Source organism: Lepisma saccharinum, chromosome 6, assembly GCF_977018435.1.
Source record: "Lepisma saccharinum chromosome 6, izLepSacc3.1, whole genome shotgun sequence".
NCBI classification, from domain to species: Eukaryota; Metazoa; Arthropoda; class Insecta; order Zygentoma; family Lepismatidae; genus Lepisma; species Lepisma saccharinum.
The window spans coordinates 10,337,683-10,360,898 of NC_139234.1; the positions used below are offsets into that span (position 1 = coordinate 10,337,683).

At 36.9% G+C, this 23,216-nt stretch overlaps 1 protein-coding gene across 1 annotated transcript in view; it reads left to right on the plus strand.

Annotated features, from left to right (window-relative positions):
• The window catches only part of mEFTu1 (mitochondrial translation elongation factor Tu 1), a 33,801-nt gene extending 18,181 nt beyond the window's left edge, over nucleotides 1-15,620 (plus strand). Inside the window, exons 5-11 of the mRNA XM_083123493.1 lie at nucleotides 482-622; nucleotides 3,351-3,495; nucleotides 4,682-4,795; nucleotides 6,877-6,981; nucleotides 8,178-8,329; nucleotides 12,687-12,832; nucleotides 15,049-15,620. Of these exons, the coding sequence (XP_082979619.1) occupies nucleotides 482-622; nucleotides 3,351-3,495; nucleotides 4,682-4,795; nucleotides 6,877-6,981; nucleotides 8,178-8,329; nucleotides 12,687-12,832; nucleotides 15,049-15,238 (993 nt within the window). The 3' untranslated portion in view covers nucleotides 15,239-15,620. The remainder of the gene's footprint in view (nucleotides 1-481; nucleotides 623-3,350; nucleotides 3,496-4,681; nucleotides 4,796-6,876; nucleotides 6,982-8,177; nucleotides 8,330-12,686; nucleotides 12,833-15,048) is intronic.
• The last annotated feature ends 7,596 nt before the right edge of the window (nucleotides 15,621-23,216 follow it).

Sequence of the window (23,216 nt, forward strand, 5' to 3'; positions counted from 1 at the left end):
ACCTCTTTCCACAAATGAAGAAGTGTTTAGGGGCACAGCACTTCAATAATGGTGATGAGCTCAAGGACAGTGTTACTGCATGGCTGAATGCACAGGCGGCAGATGATTTTCACATTGGTATTGTAAACCTTGTTCGCCGATATGATAAGTGTCTCAACAGAAACGGTGCTTATGTAGAAAAATAGCTTAGAGTTGTCTCTTTCAGTTGTATATAATAAAAACTCGCATAATGTCCTGGTGTTTCTTTTATACCCGCACGGAAGTTACTTTCCGAATGACCCTCGTATTATTAAATTTCATATCAGTTCATTCCTACAATACACAAAACGTTATTTTTGTTGGTAAAGGTTTGAATATGTTAAACAACTTGATTTTTTAACAATATATGATTTTATAGTAAGAATACTGAAATCAAAATAACATAGAATATACCATGTGTGTTTCCATACTTGACTGTTTATCACGTAAATTATTATTGCAGAACATGATAACTGGAACTTCTCAGATGGATGGGGCAATCCTAGTTGTTGCTGCTACAGATGGTGCGATGCCGCAAACTAGAGAGCATCTCTTGCTAGCTAAGCAGATTGGTGTCTCTCATGTTGTGATTTACATTAACAAGGTAAGCACTTTCTTTAGTGTGTCTGTTATTGTTGGAAGTGATGTACTACTGCAATTAGTGAACTACCAAAGACAAAGAACTAACAAAGACCCTGAGGCTGTTGTCTACGTTTATAACCTCATTTCCAGAGCTATTTTCACTTCAAGATTTTGAAATTATGTACTGCTGTAAATAAAATTTAATATTTCTGTGACTGAGAAACAAATCGTACCTCATTTTTTCACCACCTATCAGACCAGTGTTCAAAATTGTTGGTCCAAGTTGCAAAATGCATCTGAAATTATTTCCACCTGTGTAATGTTTTCGAGTCACTCCTTATGATACATAGTTCAGGACTTTTTGCAACTAGACAGAGGCTGTGTTTGATGAACAATGAAATGCGCAAGTAGCTTCACTAGTATTTATTTGATGTGTTTATTTTGCCCACAGTCACAATTAGAGCCAAGACTTTTTTTTTTGTTTTTTTTTTGTAGGTTTGACTTTTGAATTACGTACATAAATAGCCAAGTATGGTAAAATATGTATCGGCTCAAATATATAACTTCAAAAAATATAACTTTTTTATTGGTATTGGAAAGCATGCGTTAGAACTTATTCACCAGTACTGGCTAATAATTCTCCAGCATTTGGTATTTTGTAGTTGTCAAAAATGCCACTTGACACTTTTGTGGAGTCTATTTATCCTGGGAATTATGTAAAATTGAAATCTTCTATTTATTTGTGCCAGTGTTGCATGAAAAACTGAATTTTGATATCAGTATTTAATAGCTTATGCCATTCTTTAATGCTTTAAAGCAAAACTGGTAAATCAATATTCATAAATGGAGGAAAACATTTAGGAGAACTACAACTATCAATCTCAGTAGCTTTCTGCAAGAGCAAATTGAAGGTTTGGGGAGGCGATCATTATTTTTCTGTGCCTCTCACAAGGGCTTTTTTTTAGTTATTTATAAATTTGCAAAGTTGGAATGACATATATCAAACACTAAGGTATTTTATGACATACCCAAGAGCTAAACATTAACAACTATGGGAGGTGACACAGCAGTGCTTTTCTTGCCTGTTGGAACAAGACATAGGTTAAGCTGCTCCACTGTTCAGAACAGTCACATCTATTGTAATAAAAAATCAATTAGTTCTGATTTTTGAGAAATCTATTAGTCTTTATTTTATTGAAGTTAAACATCTTAGAATGATTCGTGTGCTCAGTAAAAAAAAGGTAAAGTGCTCCCCTGTGCATAGCACCATACCATGAAGGCGTATAGGGGGTGTGGGGGTAACGCTCAGTAAACGTTGTAGTATTTTTTACAGTGCTATAAAAACTGGAGGTGCAAGCGGTCCTTCAAACTTTGGGGCCGTGGACCCCCATCCAACTTTTTTTTTAAAAAAATGTACATTAATATTCCTTTATTTCTTAATTCTACAGTTAAATAAATATGACATTGAAGAAAACAATAATGTATCACTTATTAAGTAATACAGGCTTGTGTTAAACTTATTTACAGCAGGATGCCGCAAGATTGAATAGAGACTTTGTGGGCCTTTAACGAGATCATTTCTTTGTCCTGCGGTGCTCCTTGATTTATCAAAAACCGAACTTCAAAAATGTACCAGCGACGTTACTTCTATTCTTGTACACCCAATACATTCAGACACTATATAATGAAAAATATCACAATCAGTGGTGTGCCCAGGATTTTCGAAAGGGGGTGCACGTTCTTTTTAGAAATACTGGGACATAGGGGGTTTATGACTCCCATCAATCCCGCTTTGGTACGTCTCTGATCACAAAACTGGAGACCATTCGCGACGTCACTACTTTCACGACTATTACACTTCTTTCCCGGATTAATTTACTACGTGTTTGATTTCCTCACTTTACCCGTAACAGTGGCCTGTGTAGAACGCACACTTTCGAAACTTCAGAAAATAAAATATTATCTGCGCAATAGTGCTTCTCGGGAAAGATAAACAAACATGTCAATTTTGAACAATGAGCACAAGTAAATGGAACGGCTGAACTTTGAACACGCTGTGAAACATTTTGCTCATGCCAAAGCATGCAAGCGAATATTTTAATTTTTTAAAACAATTATGTTATGCTGAATTTAATATTGTTACTTCTTTCTTGTAACTTGATTGTTCGATATGTGTTAAATACACATTAATTACTTGCTTTGCTGTAAAATGCAAACTTCTTTCAATAAACATCAGCCACAAGATGTGGATTTTCTTACTTAAAACATCATAAGCTTGGAATTCATAATTGTAACCTTCCTCATAGCTCAAGAAATATTATGGCTGGGGAGGGGGGAGGGCAAAAACATGACACACGGCTGGATTTTAGTCACGACATTGATTTTATGACATATGGTAGGACCGTAGCTTGTGAGGGAAGTGTGCTGGGTGCCATAATTGGTGTACGCCCCCCTCCGAGAGAATGTCTTGAATCCGCCACTGGTGGTTGTACACTTCACTTCTTGGGTGAAGTGTTTCATAATAAAATAAATCTTTAGTATACCTTGTAGTTGTGTAGATTTAGCAGACTTGCTAGACATTTCAACTAAGAAACATTGTTTTTTTTTCATCAATAAATAGATAAAATTAGCTTGCAGCTAAGTAGTGTGATTTCTGCTGAAAGAAATTTTTAACGGTTTCTTGATGAAATAACATGGACAAGGTGAGACTATTGATAGAAGTTTCTGACTGTATGCCTTTCCACTCACAGGTAGATGCAGCTGACCAGGAGATGGTGGATTTGGTGGAGATGGAAATCCGAGAACTTATGAATGAGATGGGCTACGATGGAGACAATGCTCCCGTAGTGAAGGGCTCTGCGCTGAATGCCCTTGAAGGAAAAGATCCTGCAACAGGTAAGCATGGAAAAATATTGGAATGAGCACCCTGAGCTGTGAATTGTTTCTTGCTTGTGGACTTTAATTGGTTAAGCTGGACTAACATAGTCATTAATTGGTTACGAGTTTGATGCTGTATACTAGCATAAAACTTCAACTAATTGTTTCTCTTGGTGTTCCCTTTTGACTGTTGTACCTTGTCATGAAAGCAGACAGTGAGATATGTACAAGGTAGGACTCCACACTATTAACTTTTGTGGGTGGGGGTGATGTCATAAGCACCTTGCTTCAGCTGCTTTTACCTCCTCCTCCTCCCCCTGGATTGTACCCATTTATTAAATATTAGAGGCTGGCTGAACCCTAGAACCACTTTATACATGAACCAGATCAGCCACCCATGGAATTGAACCCAGTTCCCTTATGGTAGCAACTGGACCACCGTAGCCTTAGGCTTGTGGGGGAATGCTGCCAAATGTTAATTGCTGCTCTGACATCATAAAAATGAAAGTAAAACAACATGGTGTGTGTTCCTCCGTTTCAACCAAGTAACCATTAATCTTGTTCAGGAAGAAACAGAAATTATTCGGGTAAAATCACATGGTATTGAAAGATTAAAATGTTGCAGTTTAAAACGGTAAAAAGAATGAAACTAGGAGAGAATGTGTCAGCGTTATTTGAAATTAGACTGGAGCTGAGGTAGAAACATCAACCGGCTTCCAGAACAATGTTTGCTAGAAATGTTCCTTGCTAGGTGGAAGTCCTGTTCTTCATTGTTAGTCAGTGTTGGAAATTTTGGGAAGAATACTCCACTATTAATGTTATTCTTTATAACATGTAACTATCTCTTGCTAATCTTTCGATTGTTGCAGGTGACTTTATTTGTGTCATTTTTGCAAGTGACGTCTGTCTTATCAGCCTTCCAAAGGGGTTACTTGTGCTGGTAAAACAGTCTTACCAGCCGTTCACTAAAGGTTAAAGCAGTTTGGTGTTTCTGAGACTGTTTTTCATTTAAAATATATTCACTCATACCTGTGGCTGGCTCTCATCTTTTATTTCCTTATTATGTCCAATGCTGCGTGAATGTTACAAATATGAATTCATATTAATACTAGACATAATTATAGTAGGAATAGATTGTAGCTTAGGTGTAGATCTTTGTGTATATGTGTGTGAGGAGAATTTTCAAATGCTCCTGTGCTTTCAGGGGCAGAATCAATCTTGAAACTGTTGGATGCAGTGGACGGCCATATTCCAACACCTCAAAGAGATCTGGATAAGCCATTTATGCTTCCTGTGGAAAATGTGTATTCCATTGTTGGTAAGTTTCATTATCTGGAAATATGGTATAATTTAAAAAGAAGAAAACTTTTACTCTTCTCCTATAATTAGAACTATTAATTGAAGGGCTTGGATGTAAAACATGGTAAGTGACGTTTTGGTTATTTTTGAGTTACAAAGTAAAACGTGCCATCCTTCAGTTTTCAAGTGAAATTGTCATGTCATTCAGTGAAGCCTTCTGAAATTGGTAAACACGACACAAAAACTATTTATCTACAGTATAGCGTCTAATAACCGTTTTTCTTAATGAACTCAGAAATGATCAAAATGTCACTTAACATGTTTTACACCCAAACCCTTCAATTTTAATGGTATTAACACAATTGAAGGTGGGCTGTTCCAGGAATGATTGAAGTGGCAGAAAGTTTTAACAACACTAGATTTGAAACCATTACAATGGAGTGCCAGTTGCAGTAATAATTATGAATCAACCAGGAAATGAATTTGCTTCTTTGGCATTCTCTACCACATAACTACCAAGACAACTTCTGTTTTCATAATTTCCCTAAGTTGTATCCTTGAGATGTACTGAAACTTTTCATTGTCATTTTATGTATTTTGTCATGTGTATGCTATTGCCATCTATTTGTACAAAACATATTATTTTTTAGTAAAAATATTTGTGTGGTACACCTAAAAAAATGTAAAAGTAAGACTGAAAGCAACTTTACATTTTGTGTGCTGCAACGGTGTTTCATTTCTTTTCCCCTTTATGTAACCAGCATGACATTTCTTTGCTGGGTTTTTCTTCTCAGAAGCTGAGAATCTAGCCATTTCTTTACCTGCAGCCTTAGGGATGTTTATTAGGGGTGTCATCTTCACATGCTACAGAGGTGTGTGTGTGGGGGGGGAGGGGAGGAATGTTCAGAAAAGAAAGATTCAACAATGAGCAGTGTTTCTATCAAAACACATCAGGAGAAGAAATGAAAACAATATTGCTAAGCCTACAGGCAAAATTACCATCTTACCTGTGCCTGACCTGTTCTTCCCTGCAGTTTCAAACTCCCCCCCCCCATCACTATTTGTCCAGACTGATTCCATAGTCTGTCTCTTCTGGTCTTCGTTCTAAGCATATAATGTATGTTGTCTATGGGCCAATACTACTTTCAACTGGGACGAGTATTCCACTCCAATTATAAGCTTAAATTGATGAGAGTTTTGATTTAAAATATTAAAAAATTACATCAGGACATAAAAATATGTGTGCAATAATCACAAAATACAGTTTTTTCCACGTAATGGTACAAAATCAATGGAAACTTTGAATTTTGTATAATTTCCAGGATAATTAGACCGCAAAAGTGGTGCACAGAATTTGTGCATATCACTCAAATGTTAAAAATGCTGGAAAAGTATTGACCGGTATCGGGAAATAAAATCCAAATGATACTTTCCGACACAGATGCATCGGTATTGGCTCAGCCATATTTGTATACAGTGGAACCTTGATTTTACGTTTTTCAGGGGACCAAGCTGAAAAAAACTTAAAATGCGTGAAAATTTAAAACCGAGGAAAATTTTATAGCATTTTGCTCTATTGGGACCGTGAATATTGAATGTATAATGTGGGAAAATGTAAAACTGAGGAACGTAAAATCGGGGCTCCACTGCATTACTATTTTTTATGTTATTTACACCGTTGTTCCATACTTGGTACAATGCAGTGTAGGAAGCTATACTTTTCCTTTTCGGTTGCTGAGCACAGTCAGCAATCACTTACCATGCCATCTAATGTTGTGTGCTTGACTTCCAACCTCAGCATGAATATTCCCTTGCGAGTGTCCCTTCATCAGTTTCATTTATTCATCAGTTATTTTCATCATCGAGATCAGCCACAGTGTAAACGTTGGTGTCTGTGATTGAATCCAACAAAGAATATTTCAATATACTTTAGCAAGAAATATTGTATGAATAAATGTGCAGAATTATTTACACCGTACAAGAATTCAACCTTGAAATTTTTGGGATTTGTCTTGGAGAATGTGAAATTGACCTTCAATTTCGTCTTGCCACTAAGGAAAACATCCTGACAGGAATTACATATGATTTGGTTCTTTGCAGGTCGTGGCACGGTGGTGACTGGTCGGCTGGAGAGAGGCATTCTTAAAAAGGGCATGGAGTGTGAATTCATAGGACATAATAAAACACTAAAGAGCACAGTAACAGGTGAGCCTAGATTTTTGGAAATTTATCATGCAAATTATTAATTTTGTGTGTGTGTCCATGAGGAAAGAAACAGAAATACGAGATGTAGATTCAGAGTAGAACAGCAATTTTGCAATCTTGCATCTTATATTTTCCCATATAGCACATTGCTGTGGCACCAATAAGTAACATTCTAGAAAACTGTTTTATATTTTGACACATGTTCCTGAAGATATAAAATCAGGATTCTGCTGGTTTTGACAATGCATGCTTCTTATGTATTGATAGACACACCTCAAAATTAGGATTCATGAAAAACTTAATTTCCGTAACCTTTGAGCTTATAATTTATTTGGAATAGGACTGTGGGCATGAGGCAATATAGACAGATAATTTTGGAATTAGTAAAACAAAAGATACCTGAATATGTAACTAAAAATAAAGAAATCGGTGTTTTGATGTATAAATGAAGTTCTTTGTTAACAAGAGAGAGGATAAGAGAATAATTTGGAGAAAGCTGAATGACATTATCATCCTACTGAAACGTAGGTCAATAGTTCAAATTTTATATTTTTATTGAACCCTCCAGGTACATTTTGCATTACTATTTTAGTTATCATTTTAACAGTGATATTTCTGTGAACAAGCTGTTATTTAGTGTAGAATTCTGTCAAAATAGTCATAGACATATTAAAATTTAATCAAAAATTAAATTCATCTACTTATTTAATGTATGTAGCCAAGTGAATGCAGTTTTCCTTAGGAAATAAGTGACAGTATATTTTAACATTTACTTTCCAAAACCACAGTACATGAATTATATATTTATATTCATAAAATTAATAAAAAAGGTAAAGGTAAAGGTTTCCCCTGTGCATAGCACCATGCCATGAAGCCGTATAGGGGGTGTGGGGGTAACGCCCCACACTTTCTTGATCCCGTCGTGAGTGGGGGTGATGTGATCAGCATCACGCCCCTGACCACCTTTACCCCCCAGGGTTTCCCCCAGGTACCCATGTTATTAGACATGTAACTGTTTTCTTTCGTCATATTGCTTAGATTTTACAAGACATTCAGGTCCAGAGGTGGTATCTTCGCACCTTAAGGGGCAAAGCTATGACATTTGTAGATTCTTCACTCTGGCTAGCCAGGGGACATGGCTCATATCCATGCTCTGTTTCTATTGAGTATCTAACCCTTGACCCCTTATGTTGTAGGGATCGAGATGTTCCATCAGATCCTGGAGGAGGCTCATGCTGGGGACCAACTTGGTGCTCTTGTGCGAGGGATCAAGAGGGACGAAATTCGTCGAGGGATGGTGATGACCAAGCCTGGATTAATGAAAGCACAGGACAATGTGGAAGCTCAGGTGATTTGTTTCCTCCTTGTAATAATACATAGAAGTGTACGATACAATAATGTATGAACTGATCTGATAGCAGTGTATCCATATCAGTTGAGATGTCATTACTGACACCAGCCAATACTTTCTAATATCCTAAGTGTTGTGCAGTGTCCACAAAACACCGCATGACACTTTTCCAGTCAAAATATCCTGGAAATTATGCCAAAGACTATAATCAATAATTTTGTACCAATATTGTGTGATGTCCTGCCAGGGAGGGAGGGTTGAAAATGCAATCACTGTATTGTCCTAGATATTATTCAATATTGTACAAAGAATTAAATTCTTATTGTTTATACTTAAAGGCATGCATATTTCTTTTTTGACGAAAACATGAAATGTGAAATAACTAGAGGCACATATTTTTGGTAAATAAAAAAAGCAACATTTTGGTATAAAAACAGAGTCAATTTCGGGTTCAAAAGTGGTAAATAAAATGAAATTTCGCTGTTATAGTGGTGAAAAGCGGTATATAAAATGACATTTTGGTTTTAAAAATGTGAATATAATCCCAAATTTGATTTCAAAACTGCACTGTTACACAAAATAAACATATTCCTTCTAATAGCACATTAAATCATTACCAGAATATTGAGTTCATTCCTGTATAAAGGGATCCATTTTTGCTTCTCAAATATTTACAGCAGAATTAATGAATTTTCCGTGAATTGCATAACTTACAGGATACTTCCGACTTCAGAAAGTGTCGTGTCGGTATATAAACGGTAAATTTCGTGTTTGAGTCTATTTCGCATTTTGCAGTTCATTTCGCATCATTTCGTGACAAAACGGTAGGAAAATGCACCTCACACCTTTCAGAAATATGAAAAATTAACATTACAATGTGTTATTTCACATTTCGTGTTTTCGTCAAAAACGAAATGTACATGCCTCTAGAAATAACACATTGTATTGTTAATTTTTCATGTTTCTGAAAAGTGTGAGGTGCATTTTCCTATTCTGTTTTTTCATGAAATTTACTGTTTATATACCGATGCGACACTTTCTGAAGTCTGAAGTATCCTGTAAGTTATGCAATTCATGGAAAATTGATTAATTCTGCAGTAAAAATTTGAGAAGAAAAAAATGGACCCCCCCTTTATACATTAATAAACTTAATATTCTATTAATGATTTAATGTGCTAATGAAGGGGTATGTTTATTTTGTGTAATAGTGCAATTTTTAAATCAAATTTGGGATTATATTCACATTTTTAAAACCAAAATGTCATTTTATATACCTGTATAACACCGAAATTTCATTTTATTTACCGCTTTTGATCTTAAAATTGACTGTTTTTATACCGAAATTTTACTTTTTTATTTACCAAAAATATGTGCCAGTTTTTTCTGTGACTTTTTTGGTTGAGCTTTTTCTGCTTTTTTTCACAAAAGTGTGTCAAATCAATAAAAATACATGAGTTGATAGAATTTTTCCTGTTCCATGATTTTTGTTTATCTCCCTCGTCTCTAAATATAAAATACAATATAAAATTAGTAGCTAGACATAAACAGTGTTTTAAAAAAAGCTGGCTTTTTTGAATGGGCGGTTCTTTCTGAGTGTTATCTTCATATTTCAGTAGACTTATTTAATATATCTATGTCGTATAAACATATTCACGTAACTAGAGTACTTTTGTATGTGTTTTTAATACTATGATATGATTTTCAATGTTTGAATTTGTTATACGAACACGTACGTGAAGAAAAAAAATAAAAAAGAATACTGCTCTCCCTTTTGAAAATCTAGTATCAAATCTCTTTACATTAAATTTTGTGTTCAGTAAAATATATTTGTATTCTGGCTTTCCAGTATAATTTGGTATAATTTGATTAAATGGCTGCTAAACCTGGACACGGAGCAACTAGTGATGAATTTTGTCTGTTGCAGTGGTTCTCAACCTTTGTGAGACTACAGCCAGTAAATGTATTTCTTACAAGTCAATGCCCTGATCCCAACAATTTCACTAATAAGTACATTTCTGATCTTTAAAGTTTATATGGAAATTAATATGCACTCTCAATTAATATTAATATATCAACTATGACATAATCATAGTTCAGTTATGTATAGACTTGCTGTCAAATATAAATTAGTTGTCAAACCCTGGGTGCAACGGACCCTTTGCGGCACAGCGGTCGAAAAATACTGGTACTAAAACTGAAGCAGAAGTAAATTAGAGTGGCCACAAATGGCAGAAAAAAAAGAGAACTATTTAAGAAATCTGGACTGGACCTACAGTTTGAAATGAGATCCGGAATCACTCTGCCTTCACTGAGGTTTAAACCTCAGACCCCATCTTATTACAAGGCAACAGCATTACTTTATTCCACTCCAGAGACCCATTCATGATTATAAAAGGAACCGTCTATCAAAAAGCCAGCCTTTTTCCAACAGCAATACTTGCAATTTGTTTTGTGTGATTTAGAGGCTAAATTAAATCTTAATCTCTGATAAAGTAGCAAACAATCTTGTTAGTATAGAGAACATTCAGGCCGAAGCAATACATGACAGTGGGAGGTGTTACAATGAAGTGACAAGGACCCCTTCAGTCTATGCAAACATCCAACAAGCATGCACAAACAAGACCGAGGTGACATGATGCATGCCATTGAAGGAGATTTCAGACTGAAGTCACAGATGACAAGTGACACAGTCTCCTTCAGTATAAAGCAAAACATTCACCGAATATGCAAGAATAACAGACCAAAGTGGCACAATGTAGGCCATTGAGAAAACAGTATACTCTGAGCAACATGCAAGTGACATGTTTAGCTTGTTGTCACACTTCAGTTCAAAAGGTTGAATGGATTACTGAGGGTCTGCTTCCAAGTGACACATGTTACTTGTTGCTTTGGTCTGAAAGTTCCCTGAGAAAACCGTACAAGCCAAGTGACAAGCGACACTTGCAGCTTATGTTGCTTCGGTTCAAGAGGTTGCATTTACTTCCAAGGATTGGTTTCCAAGAGCCAGGTGTTGCTTCTGTCTCAAAGCTCCGTTAAACAGGATATATACACACATTCACGTAATACGTATACTTCTGCATATGTTTTGTGAACAGTAAAGGTTTTTAATTGTCTCGAAAGATCGAATATTTTGTTATTAACATTTGTTTGATATTTTATGACATAAACATTTGAATTGACACACAAACATGTAAATTGCTTGTTTTAAGTCCATTTCATGGCCATATGTGCTCATCAGGACTACACGCTTAGTTTTAACCCTAGCTTGCCCATGCCGTACAAGAAACTTACATACTTTTACATACATACACTTTTTTTATCACTACAATTCAAGAAGCTAATTTAACTATTGAATCACTGCTTCATTTGCTGATTATATATGTGCAGTTTTTATTAATTATAATAATTACAAAAATTACTATCATTAATAAATTATAATAACCAATTATTCCATGAGTGTGTCACATATATTTTATCATTCACTAAAACTCACAAAATAAATTATAATTTTTTATTAATGCTTTTTTGTTTGTAGAAGTGCAGTTATTTATTAAATATAATAATTACAATAATTCCCATTCCCACCAACCAATTGTACACTGTCAATGGCATATGTGTCTCGAATGAGACGCATGCAAAGATAGCGCCTGATATGCCCACCAAGTGCATTTTGCATCCTAATTACATTACATTTATGTTTTTATGAACAAAAGTAATAGAGAAATATTAGGAACATCCTAGGGAACAATGTAATTTATTTTCAAACAGTTGAAAAATCTAAAAAAAATAGAGGTGGTGGGCCTGCAAGCCCCTCCCCTTTTCGGTAAGCTAAGGTTAAAATTGTGTCTGAACCACTATGCAATATGTGTCCACTGAGATTGGCCAATATCTCTCTCTTGGCTGCTACATCATGTAAATTTTTGTAGCTAGTTGTAAAATATGTCATTACAAACCTGTAAACTCATAACAGTAACTTCAAATAAAATAGGTTAGCTGTAATTGGTAAAAAGCGAAAATTTCCGATTTTTTTTTTAAAAAAGCTGGCTTTTTATTGAAAAAAAAGCATCCATTCAAAAAAAGCCAACTCTAGAAGCAACACGTCCCATATATCCAGAAAACTAGAGAAAATAAGTGAGTTAGAACGAAGATTATATCTCTATTGACAGTGCAGTTATGAGTTGTTTTGTTCAGTAAACTTTACACTTGTTCTACTAGAGAACAAGTTTGCTTGCTTTTTTATTTGCTCTTCATTGAATTCTGATGAATGTTTATAAACAAAATATTTTGCCAGGAAAAGCAATAACACAAAATAAGTATTGTAGACTTTTTTTTCCTTCTTTTTTCTGAACCTTAGGTTTACATTCTAAGCAAAGAGGAAGGTGGTAGAACGAGGCCCTTCATGTCGTACATTCAACTCCAGATGTTCTCCAAGACGTGGGATTGCCCAGTGCAAGTGACCATTCCTGAGAAAGAGATGGTGATGCCAGGAGAAGATGCAAAGTAAGTGTATGGATGGGTATGAAATTTTTGCAGATACCATTAAAGGTAAGGTAAAAGTAACTATGCACATTGTACCATGCCTTGGAGGCACAAAGGGGTTTAAGGAGGTAGAGCCCACAAATTCATGATCTTGGCTACTTTTTTTCACAGGGGATGGATGCATCTTAGACACCTGACCATCTTGGTTACCAGGACTCCAATACCTATAAGTAGAGTGCGGATTTTGCATATTTGCATATTTTATTCTGGTCCTCTAATTAATATGCAACTGGGTTCTAAAGTTGTTTCAGAGCATTCTGAACCGAAGTAGGGGGGTTTTATAGTGCATATAAATGCATATTTAAGGTGTTCGTGCATATTTACTGCGTAAGCGCATATAAATGCATATTACGTGAAAAAATCATTAATTTGATAGTTTTTTTTAAAAATATATTTGTTTACTTGGTTAATGTTTCGTCTGTGGAGAGTATCTCAGAGTAAAATTTTCAAGCACAGGTGTTCAAAAACCTCTGTTTATGTGCTGCAGGTCAGACCCCCCCCCCTTCCCTCGCGCATACCTGGCAAAGACACAGAGAACACATGCATCCCCTCCCCCGGCCTTCTTCCTTGGCCTATATAAGGCAACGGAGATTTTTGCTCGCAAACAGTCTGTACTCCGTTGAATTAGTGTAGTTTGCATTGTGTGAAGATTCCGAAGGAAAAATCATCGAAGATTGTTTTACTGAAACAGTGAAACAAGGTGAATCAACAGAACGATTACAAGATCTCACGCCAGAGGACATAGCTGCATTGAAATATTGTCCACTGACAAGTTGTAGTGTGGAGCGCACCGTTTCTTCATACAATGATATACTAACTGATAAACGGAAAAATTTCACTCGAACCAATTTAGAGAGATATGTTGTAGTGCACTGCAATTTACATAAATGCAAAATTACTTAACGATTTTCGTTATGTTGTGTTTAACAACTGGAAATAGTAAATTCAATTTAATACAAGATTTTGCAACCTTACTTGACATGGAAGTCTTTACCTTCAATGGTCACTATGTGTGTGTAGTACTTTAAAAAATAAATGTATTTCGAGGACTTTTATTACACAGAAATAAACTTAATACTCTGATAACTACATAAATGTGCTATTAGAAGTGAAATGTTAATTTTGTGTACTAAGTGTAGTTTTAAATCAAATTTAGGCTTATGTATTTTTATATACCACTTTTAATCTGATTTTTAACCGCTATAACACCATAATTTTATTTTATTTACCGCTTTTGAACCTGAAATTGACCCCATTTTTATACCAAAATTTTGCTTTTTTATTTGCCAAAATTATGTGCCTCTAATTATAATCAAGAGTGATGTAAACAAGAAGCGACATACAGTTATAAAGTATTATATTCGGAAATGTATGGAACAGTTGCCAAGGGTTGTTAACGGATCAAGGTGGCAAGCCCGGATTGCGGATTCTGATTCACACTAACAGATGATACCACTGCATGTTTAGCATTCAGACCTTATAAATCACCAGATGCCTTTCGTCCATGGGAGCGTAGTGGCTTATGTTGTCGCAGTCCTGGATTTCAGCCCTAGTGGAGGCAAATTGCACGGTGGTTGGATTCCCATTTTAGGTAGCTTTCAGAACAAGCTGGTAAGCAACACATGTCACTTGGAAACAAACCTTCAGAAATAAATGCAACCTTTCGTACTTATACAGACATGACAAGCTGCATATACTGCTTGTCGCTTGGTGTCACTTGAACTGGTCCATTTTCTCAACAGTGTGCATTGTGTCTGTTTCTGTTGGTTGTGCATGCATAATGAAACTGGAGGTGCCTATGTAATTAGCAGTTTTTGTCATTTCCACGTGAAACCTTCATGTTGTACGTCACTTGCTGCCTGTTGCTTTGTTCTTCTGAAAGCCCCCTGAAACTGTAAAGCCAGTCTTCGTTAGCTTGTCTGAGCTTAAACTGGACTTAAAAACAAACTTGACTGTCAGTCTAGTCTCATTTTATTGTCTTCCTGTTTATCTTCATTTAGAAGTCAAAATATTGCATTTTATCTTTTTATTGCAGTTCCAGTTACATTCCTTTATTATTATTATTTATTTGCAAGTGATTTTTTGTAAGAAATTTCTTGAAACATTTAGCTTTGAGTGTAATCATAATTGAAGTGCCAGTACATTTTTAAAGGTTTCATAAGTGGTTTAAATTTCAGATTGCAACTGAAGCTGATTAAGCCAATGATTATGGAACAGGGGCAAAGGTTTACATTGCGTGATGGAAATGTAACCTTAGGTACTGGAGTGATCACGAAGGTCCTTCCTCAGCTGAACCCCAACGAGCGGGACGCGCTCCTCGAGGGGAAGAAGGCCCGGGAGAAGGCAGAGGCAGCCAAGAAAAGCTAAAGAAAATCGGCAAGAAAAGTGTAGCATGTGTTAGTATCGTACAGACAATTGTAAAAATTTGTGAATTTGAAACATTTACAAGTTCAGACTTACCAACAGTGAAAGATGATTTAACATGCAGGCAGAAAACTACAGATTTGTAGCGTAAAGAAAACTTTCTGCAGTTTAAATGATGAAATGCTGTTTTTATTGGAAATTTTCAGTTTCCAACAGAGCAGCTTATAAGACAGTGTTTGCTATGTTGTTAAGTATGATGGGTGTGTGATGTAAAAAGAATGAAAATGTGACATTAATATGTTACATTGAGACATTGTTTGTCATTTTTGTTCCTCTGAAAAGAAGCAATATATAATTTTCCTTTCACTGTAGTTACATCAAATAATCAAGCTTTATTTCTATTTTGTTCACGTTCCTGACTTATAGTCTCTATTTAAATTCTGAGTATTTAAAATGGTTTATATTTGCATGCACAGTTCGTTTTATAAACAGCATAGGAAGATGTACATTACACAATTCACTACATACTGCAGTGTCAGTTGAATACTAGTACTTCGTTCAATATACTTTTAAAGTAGTGTATATTTAGAAATCATATTTGGTTTTTAGTACTCTGCAGGTTCATTTACAGTGGAAGCTCGATTTTATGTTTTTCACGATGTTTTTGACGATGTTGACTCACTCAAACCAAATCCAAAACTGATCGAATTTCCTTCTGATCTTCTCAGATCGGTTCGGTTGCTTCGCTATACAAATTCCAATACCTGTCGATTCATATCAGTCTGTCAGGATGGTACCTTTCCACGGATGAGGCAAGTAATGGAATTTGTAAGGTCTGCATTCCAAACTGACGAGAACATCCTGTCTCCGTATTGTTTCGTTTTCAAGTACACCTTCTAATTTTTACCTACAGGTCAACAATATAACCACTAAGCTATGTTGAAGATAGATATTAACTTTAACCGCAATATATAAGATAAAGAGAATTGATGCTTTTGTTTAAATTAAATGAATAATTGGGAGAGTTCCCACTAGCATGCATACTGCCTCTTGTGTCCTAGCATGTCATGTGGTCGATTCAGTTTTGGTTTCGAGTATTGGTCAGTGCATGAGTGGGAACAACTTGCCGAATTTTAGAAACAGGTAGTGCTCAAAATATATGTTTTCACTCCCTGACAACACAAAACAATTTCAGTTCAATTACTTCACTACACCAGTCTTCGCATTTAATTTGAAATTTTCAGGGACAGTTGGTTATGCAACGATGCACAACAGGACCTGACATATTTTTTTGCTCTTGTATGAGTGTAGTGAGCTATCAATACCTTTAAAGAGCTAGAGCTGAGCTGATACCAATACTTGTATAATTCCAGTACAGTGGAACCCCGATTTTACATTTTTCAGGGTCCTGTAAATAAAAAAACGTAAAAAGCGGGAAAGCATAGGGGAGGGGTGAAACTGAAGTGTCAGTAAGAAACGACTTCGGAATCGACTTTTAGAAGGTATATTGTGTCAAATATAATTCAATAACGGTAAAGAAGTATGATTATGAATTTCTAAGGGTAAGAACACTGTGAGCTACAAGGACTCTTGCTCATCGCCACGGATCCAGGTCAGGCCATAAAAATGTAAGGATATAATGAATGAACCGGCTGTCGCACAGGCACCTCGCTCACCATCACACAAGCTTCTCCCACTCGAACTGTTCCCCTATTCTTTCAGTTGAGTGGTAATAGTGGCCATGTTACATCATTATTGTAATTTTTTTTTAGATAAAATGTCCAGTGATATTGTTAGTGCAGACTGGTTTGTAATTAGTTTCAAATATTTGTGTAATTTCGTATGAATACACTTTAAAGAAAACATTAAAATATGCAGAAAGTCTTGGAGCCCCCTTCCTCCTCCTCTGCATTTGCATAAATTCGACACTGCTCCTCAAGATGACTAAAACTAAACGTAAATTATCAATTAGCATAAGAGTAAAATGTGATCGCCCGACTTTACCCTCCCTCCCGTTTGTTCACGTAAAAATATGTAGCACAATATTTTGCAAGTGGTGCGAGCGAATCGAGTAGTAATAGTGATTGAATGATCTCGTTTATATTACTTCGCTTTTCTGCCACCTTCGTCTAATCCTGAAGAACAGGATGATTGATTATACGAAATTAATGAAGGGACACTCAACAAAGAACATCCATGCCCTTGCCGGCCTTCGAACCTGGGATCCCCGGCGTTGTGGTGCACTGCGCTAACCACTACCCCACGGAGGTTGAAACAACACAAAAATCTAACAATTAAAATAATTATTGGATGGAATTAACAGGGGGTCTACAAATACATACAGTAGTGTTGCTAATAGGAATAGCATTTGAATTATATTTATTATTAATATTTTTACTCTTAATTGAAATATTTCATTTCGTGTAAGGCTTGTTGCATAAATAAATAAAACTATGGTGTAAATCACCAACCCTGAGACCTTCTGTAAACAAACGGTCTCCCCGATTCGATGTATCACTCTGCGTCAGCTGATTCATGACCGCAATCATCTGCTGTTACACTCATAGTTCGCCGCACGTATTCATTTTATATAAGGGCCTCTGAATGTGAGAACCCGCTCTCAAAACATCAGATGAATATGCAGCCGCATACATTGTTACTCTCCCGGTCATTCTCTCTTTCATAACCCTTAAAACTGCAGACACTGACACACCACTGCACTGGGATACCAACTTAACCACTTCATTTACTGGTTTCTCAGGATACTACTGACAGAACGTTACATAAATATTGAGTAGAATCTGTTTCTCACCCCTTTTCAAAGGCTGTCCTTGCTGGTGTTTTGAAAACAAGCTCGGAGAACACGGAGACTTTCCCGCATGCATAGAACTCGGCATGTTATTTTTCTAAGGATAAGTCAGGCAATTTTACTAAGTTGCACTACTTCTTTGCTGTTCACATGATTATTTTTAGAAAATAACCAATGTTATAAAATATCATTATGTACACAAATCTCTAAGCTCATTGAAAGTTACAATGCATATTACTACAAAATGTTCATACTTATCTTGCCTTGCCATGTCACCAAGTTATTTTACGAAGTGCACTATATTTGGCGGGACAAAAATCGTTATTAGGATGCTTGTCAAAGTTTCCAACCGCAATAAATTTACGAACTTTTTGTCTTGTTTTGATCATCATCAATATATTTATTGGACTTACAGCTATGCATATGGCTGTTTATGCCCATTATATATTTTATTTACATAAGATACAATTTACATAAAATCTACAAACAAATTTCAAATACACTCCTATCTATATCATCCTTAGAAATATACATTACCATGTTATATCATTTTGTCTAAAAAATGCAAGTAAAATATATTCAATTCACATGCAAGAAAGAAGCCAAATTTATGGGAAATGATTACTGGTGCAAAGAGTTAACCATAAAGGTGAAGCAATATTTGCGGCAGCGTATCCCATACTACAAATTGGCCATTGTTTTACCGTACGTAATGAATCCTGTAACAACGCTGGATTTTCGTGTGGATTATTTTACTTCTATGAGTTTGCAATGCTTTCTGCATGCAGGTGGTTTTGTTTACAGAAGGTTCTCAGGGTTTGTGATTTGAACCTTAGTATTCTACCTGAGAATACTACAAGTTGATTTAAAGGCATTAGTTGTACATTCTTGTGTGGCACATACTATTGGTCTTGTACTAATGGTGCCATTATGGTGGTCATTACGAGAGTAATGTAGACTTCCGTGGCAGAGTGGTTAGCGCAGTGCACCACAATGCCAGGGATCCTGGGTTCAAATTCTGGCCTCGGCATGGGTATTCTTTGTGATTGTCCCTTCATCAACTGCATCTAATCATTGTCCCTTCATCAACTGCATCTAATCATCGCTCAACCTCTTCGTCGGAATTAGCCAAAGTGGCAGAAAAGGGACGTTGAAGATAGAAATTCAGTTAAAATGATTAATTAGGAATATTGTTGGGATATATCGGTCTCCATGAATCTTTTTATACTCTTAAGTAGAGGGCACTTAAACATTTTCTTTGCCGATCTATGGAGATTCGTGCTTCAATTTTCTTTGGCCAAGATTGTATTTAATTTAATGGAATTTATTACATACCACAGGTTTATCTCTGTTTACCGTGACCTATTGAGCTCTCACTTCATTCATGTTAAAACATTTTCAGTCCTTAATTCTTATGTCACAGTACCACGTGGAAAGGAAAGAGGATTGCTTCGAGGGTGAGGAAATGGAGTTGGGGTGGGGGTTAACCTTGGGTCAGTAGCGGCTCGTGCCTAAAATAACAGGTGAAGAAGTATATTTATAGGCAATGAAAACAAATAGTAAGTGCCAGTGCCCCCCCCCCAATTTAAAACGTCTTTTTTGTCTTCATCCGTCCATCTGGAAAATGGTGTCTGCAACAAATTACACACTAAGTCATTTACTGGGTTCATTGTAGAAACCACAGCTCAACACATGAACACAACACACGATAGGAAACGCGAAACACACACGCGGAACAAGATCTCGCGAGAACGCGAAGATTTTGCCACAAGCACTGGATGCGATGTTTTCTCCGACGAGAGAACTGCTTCATCTAGAAGGCGACACCTGTTCAAGGCCAACGCTAGGTGACGTCACCGTTGCCATGACAACCGGCTAAGTTTTCCGCAACCTAGCGGTGTTTGCTCTTGGGTTGGGACGAACTCAATACGTGCGTAGCGCCGAGCGGCGTGTTATTTGAGTATTATCGTGTGCGTTCTGCTGGAAAATAGTTTAATTTAACAAGCAAATGAAAAATGTCAATATTAATTTGAAAATTAGGTGAAAACATCTGCACTTGTTGCACTTGGCCAGCCGCCACTGCCTTGGGTTGGCCAATCACTGAGCCTTCCACTGCGAACAAGCGACCCAAGATCAAACCGTGTTTGTTCTTGGGAACCTCTCGCAATGAGTGGGGCTCCACTATGTTTTCCCCCATTTAACTCCATGGTTTTGAATTACCGGAAACTTGTCGCCGCGAGTTTCTGGCAATGTGCGATATGCTTCACTGTGTTTTTACCATAAGGAAAAAAAAGCAAGACCTGCTGTGAAAATCAGTGACGGATTAACGTGACCCACTTTCGAGGGTAGGGACGGTGGATGACTGCTTCTATCTGCTGCCTATTAGGTTCAATTTATGCTTCTGATTGTGTAGGATCTTCATTTACTCTGTAAACTGGTAATTAGTTGCTAGTTTTATAAGTATCGGGTAATTGGAGGGGGTGATCATTTAGAGTTCGATGTGAAGCATCTTTATATACGATAATCAAAGTGTCCTCGATTCAGTTCACAGTGGAGACATGTAGAATGATTCAGATTGCACTTTAGCTGCATGCGTGTCCAGTCCCGATCAGCCCAACTGCATAAAGTGAACTGAAAACAAGCTTTGTCACACATTTTTTGACGTCACAATACGGGGAATTGTTATCAGTGACGTGCCCATGATTTTGGAAAGGGTGTGGCGAGGGTGGTTACGTATATATTTTTTAATAGTCAACCCTCATTTTGCATCGTTTCCTGCTTTTGAGGACCCCCATCAACCCCCCCCCCCTCTGGGCATGCCACTGATTGTTATTTACGTCCATATTAATCGATGATTCATTGTTGGATTTAGCAGTGTTGCGGAGGGCAAACACCCCTTCCACCAGTAGTTTTCCCGTAAATAAAGTGTTTTTTTTTTCTCCACATCTATGTTTAATATTTCGCAATTTATATTCAACACTTGAATTGTTCCCAAGAAAAGTATCGAGTGTATTATTAGCATCGTGTGCATTTCCTTCCTGCACTGTTCTGTGTTTTAAAGATGTTTATCAGAAGGCAAAACAAGAAAAAAATGAGCTTGTCTTTTAACTCGTTGCTTTGTGTCTGGTGCTGGTGTTTCATAATCTTCAAAAGCAGGCCAGATTCAAAACAATACCCTTTTTCTTCCCTTTACGATGGATGGGTCAATGCAGATAGAGGCATAAAAAAAAAAAGAGAAACTTGCTGAATCGTGCACACCAGTGGCAGATTAATGAGCTTGCGGGGGGGACAGATGGGTGCCTTTTCTCTTTACTTGTAGTACGCTATGTTCGTAGAAGGAACGACTGCTTAATTGTAAACCACAGAGGAAGGAGACGGGACGATAGCATTTTGCCTTTATGCTAATTGATTGTCTCTTCCACACAAGCAAGAAAATCGGGGCAGAAAGGGCAACCCCCCCCCCCCCAAGGAAACGGGAAAAAGTGGAGGTAAAGTTCCCCGTGCACTTTGCACCATGCCAGGATGCATATATAGAGGTGTGTGGGAGATGTGATCAGCTCCATGCTCTGGCCACGTTCCCCCCCCCCCCCCCCCTTATTCTTCGATCTCTGCCAATTTGGAGGTGATGTGATCAGCCCATTTATTTGAGGCTAGGTGAGGACCTGCTTTATGAGGCAGGTTAGATCGCCCACCCTGGGAAACGCAGGTTTCCAGTGCGGCAGTCAGATGCTCTACTAACTAGGCGACCACAGCTCCCCAGCAAATGAGAAAAAGTAAATAAATATATTCTCTTTTGGCCCAAATAAGCATTTTAATGGTATTTAGATTTGTACTAAATTTGACTGCTCCCAAAGAATATTGCCACCCCCCTCGTTTATCCACTCATTTTTCCTGACTCCGTCACTACAACATGAGAATCACATAATCTGTATAAAAGAAACTTTTTCTTTCCCACGCAGAATACATGTGTCTGAACTTCACCCCCTCCCTCCCCCAAACAGCTGATTTGACAATAATATTTTTCAGTGAGTAAAATATCGCTCATCTGCCCATAGAAAAAAACAATCACTTTAGCTTATACATTTTGAGCTTCATTCTGATTACCAAATGACAGCATTCGCGAAAAAAACTTCAGATTAAAAATAATTTGCAGTGAAATATAGACTAGATGCAATCGTATTTCTAGGAATCTAAACGACTTCCCATTAAAGAAGTAGTGCAGTTCTTATTCAGTATCGGATCGCGGAGGTTGGCAAACCCTTCTTATTAACGCCGCAGGTAAGAACAAAGATAAAGTTTTCACAAACAAGCCCCCCCTTCCCCTGCTTCTCTTTTTCATTCCTGTCAACTAGGAAGGATTCCGTAAATCTCTGTGAGCAAAGAAGCGAGTTGTGATCAAACCCTGTTGTCAATTTTCCACTCTGACCCGACCTTCCACTGACCATGCCTCTTCGCTCCCTCCTCTCCCACGAAAGTTCAAGGTCGTGTGGTGAATGAACAGGCGGCAAAAGGAAGGAGAAGTCACATAGTCAACAGAACAGGTTTCTGCTAAATTTTAAGACATTGTCATGGCTCTGAAAACGTATAAAGAGGGGAAACTGGAGTTAGAGCGAACGTAAGATCGAGATGAACGTCCTGTTATGTAACATGGCCTTTTGCCAGGGCCTGACTGGATGAACGTATTAAGCGGGAAAACGTATAATGCAGGGACGTAAAATTGGGTTATCACTATAAAGTAACAGGCTAGTTACTAGAGTTGCAAAAAAGCTGACTTTTTTGAATGGACTGTTTTTTCCGATAAAAAGCAGTCTTTTTTTTGGAAAAAAACTGAAATATTGTTTTTTTACCAATTGCAGCTAACCTATTTTGCCTGTAGTATCAGTTAAGGGTTTAATGGTTCGTAATGTCATATTTTAGAACTAGCTAAATAATTTTACATGATATAAGCAACCAGAAGAGATATATTGGATACTACTTCTGCAGGGTGTTCAGAAAGCTATGAAACCGACACTTTGACTGTATGCAACCTTTGTACAAAAAGAGATAATGGATCTTGCATTGTGTATTAACTTTGTCTATGTGGATATTATTAAACATTAAAAATAAAAATGGTTCTCTGCATGAATGTTCAGTATGAAGGAAAAAGCTACCAAGTTATAAAACTCTCTTTGC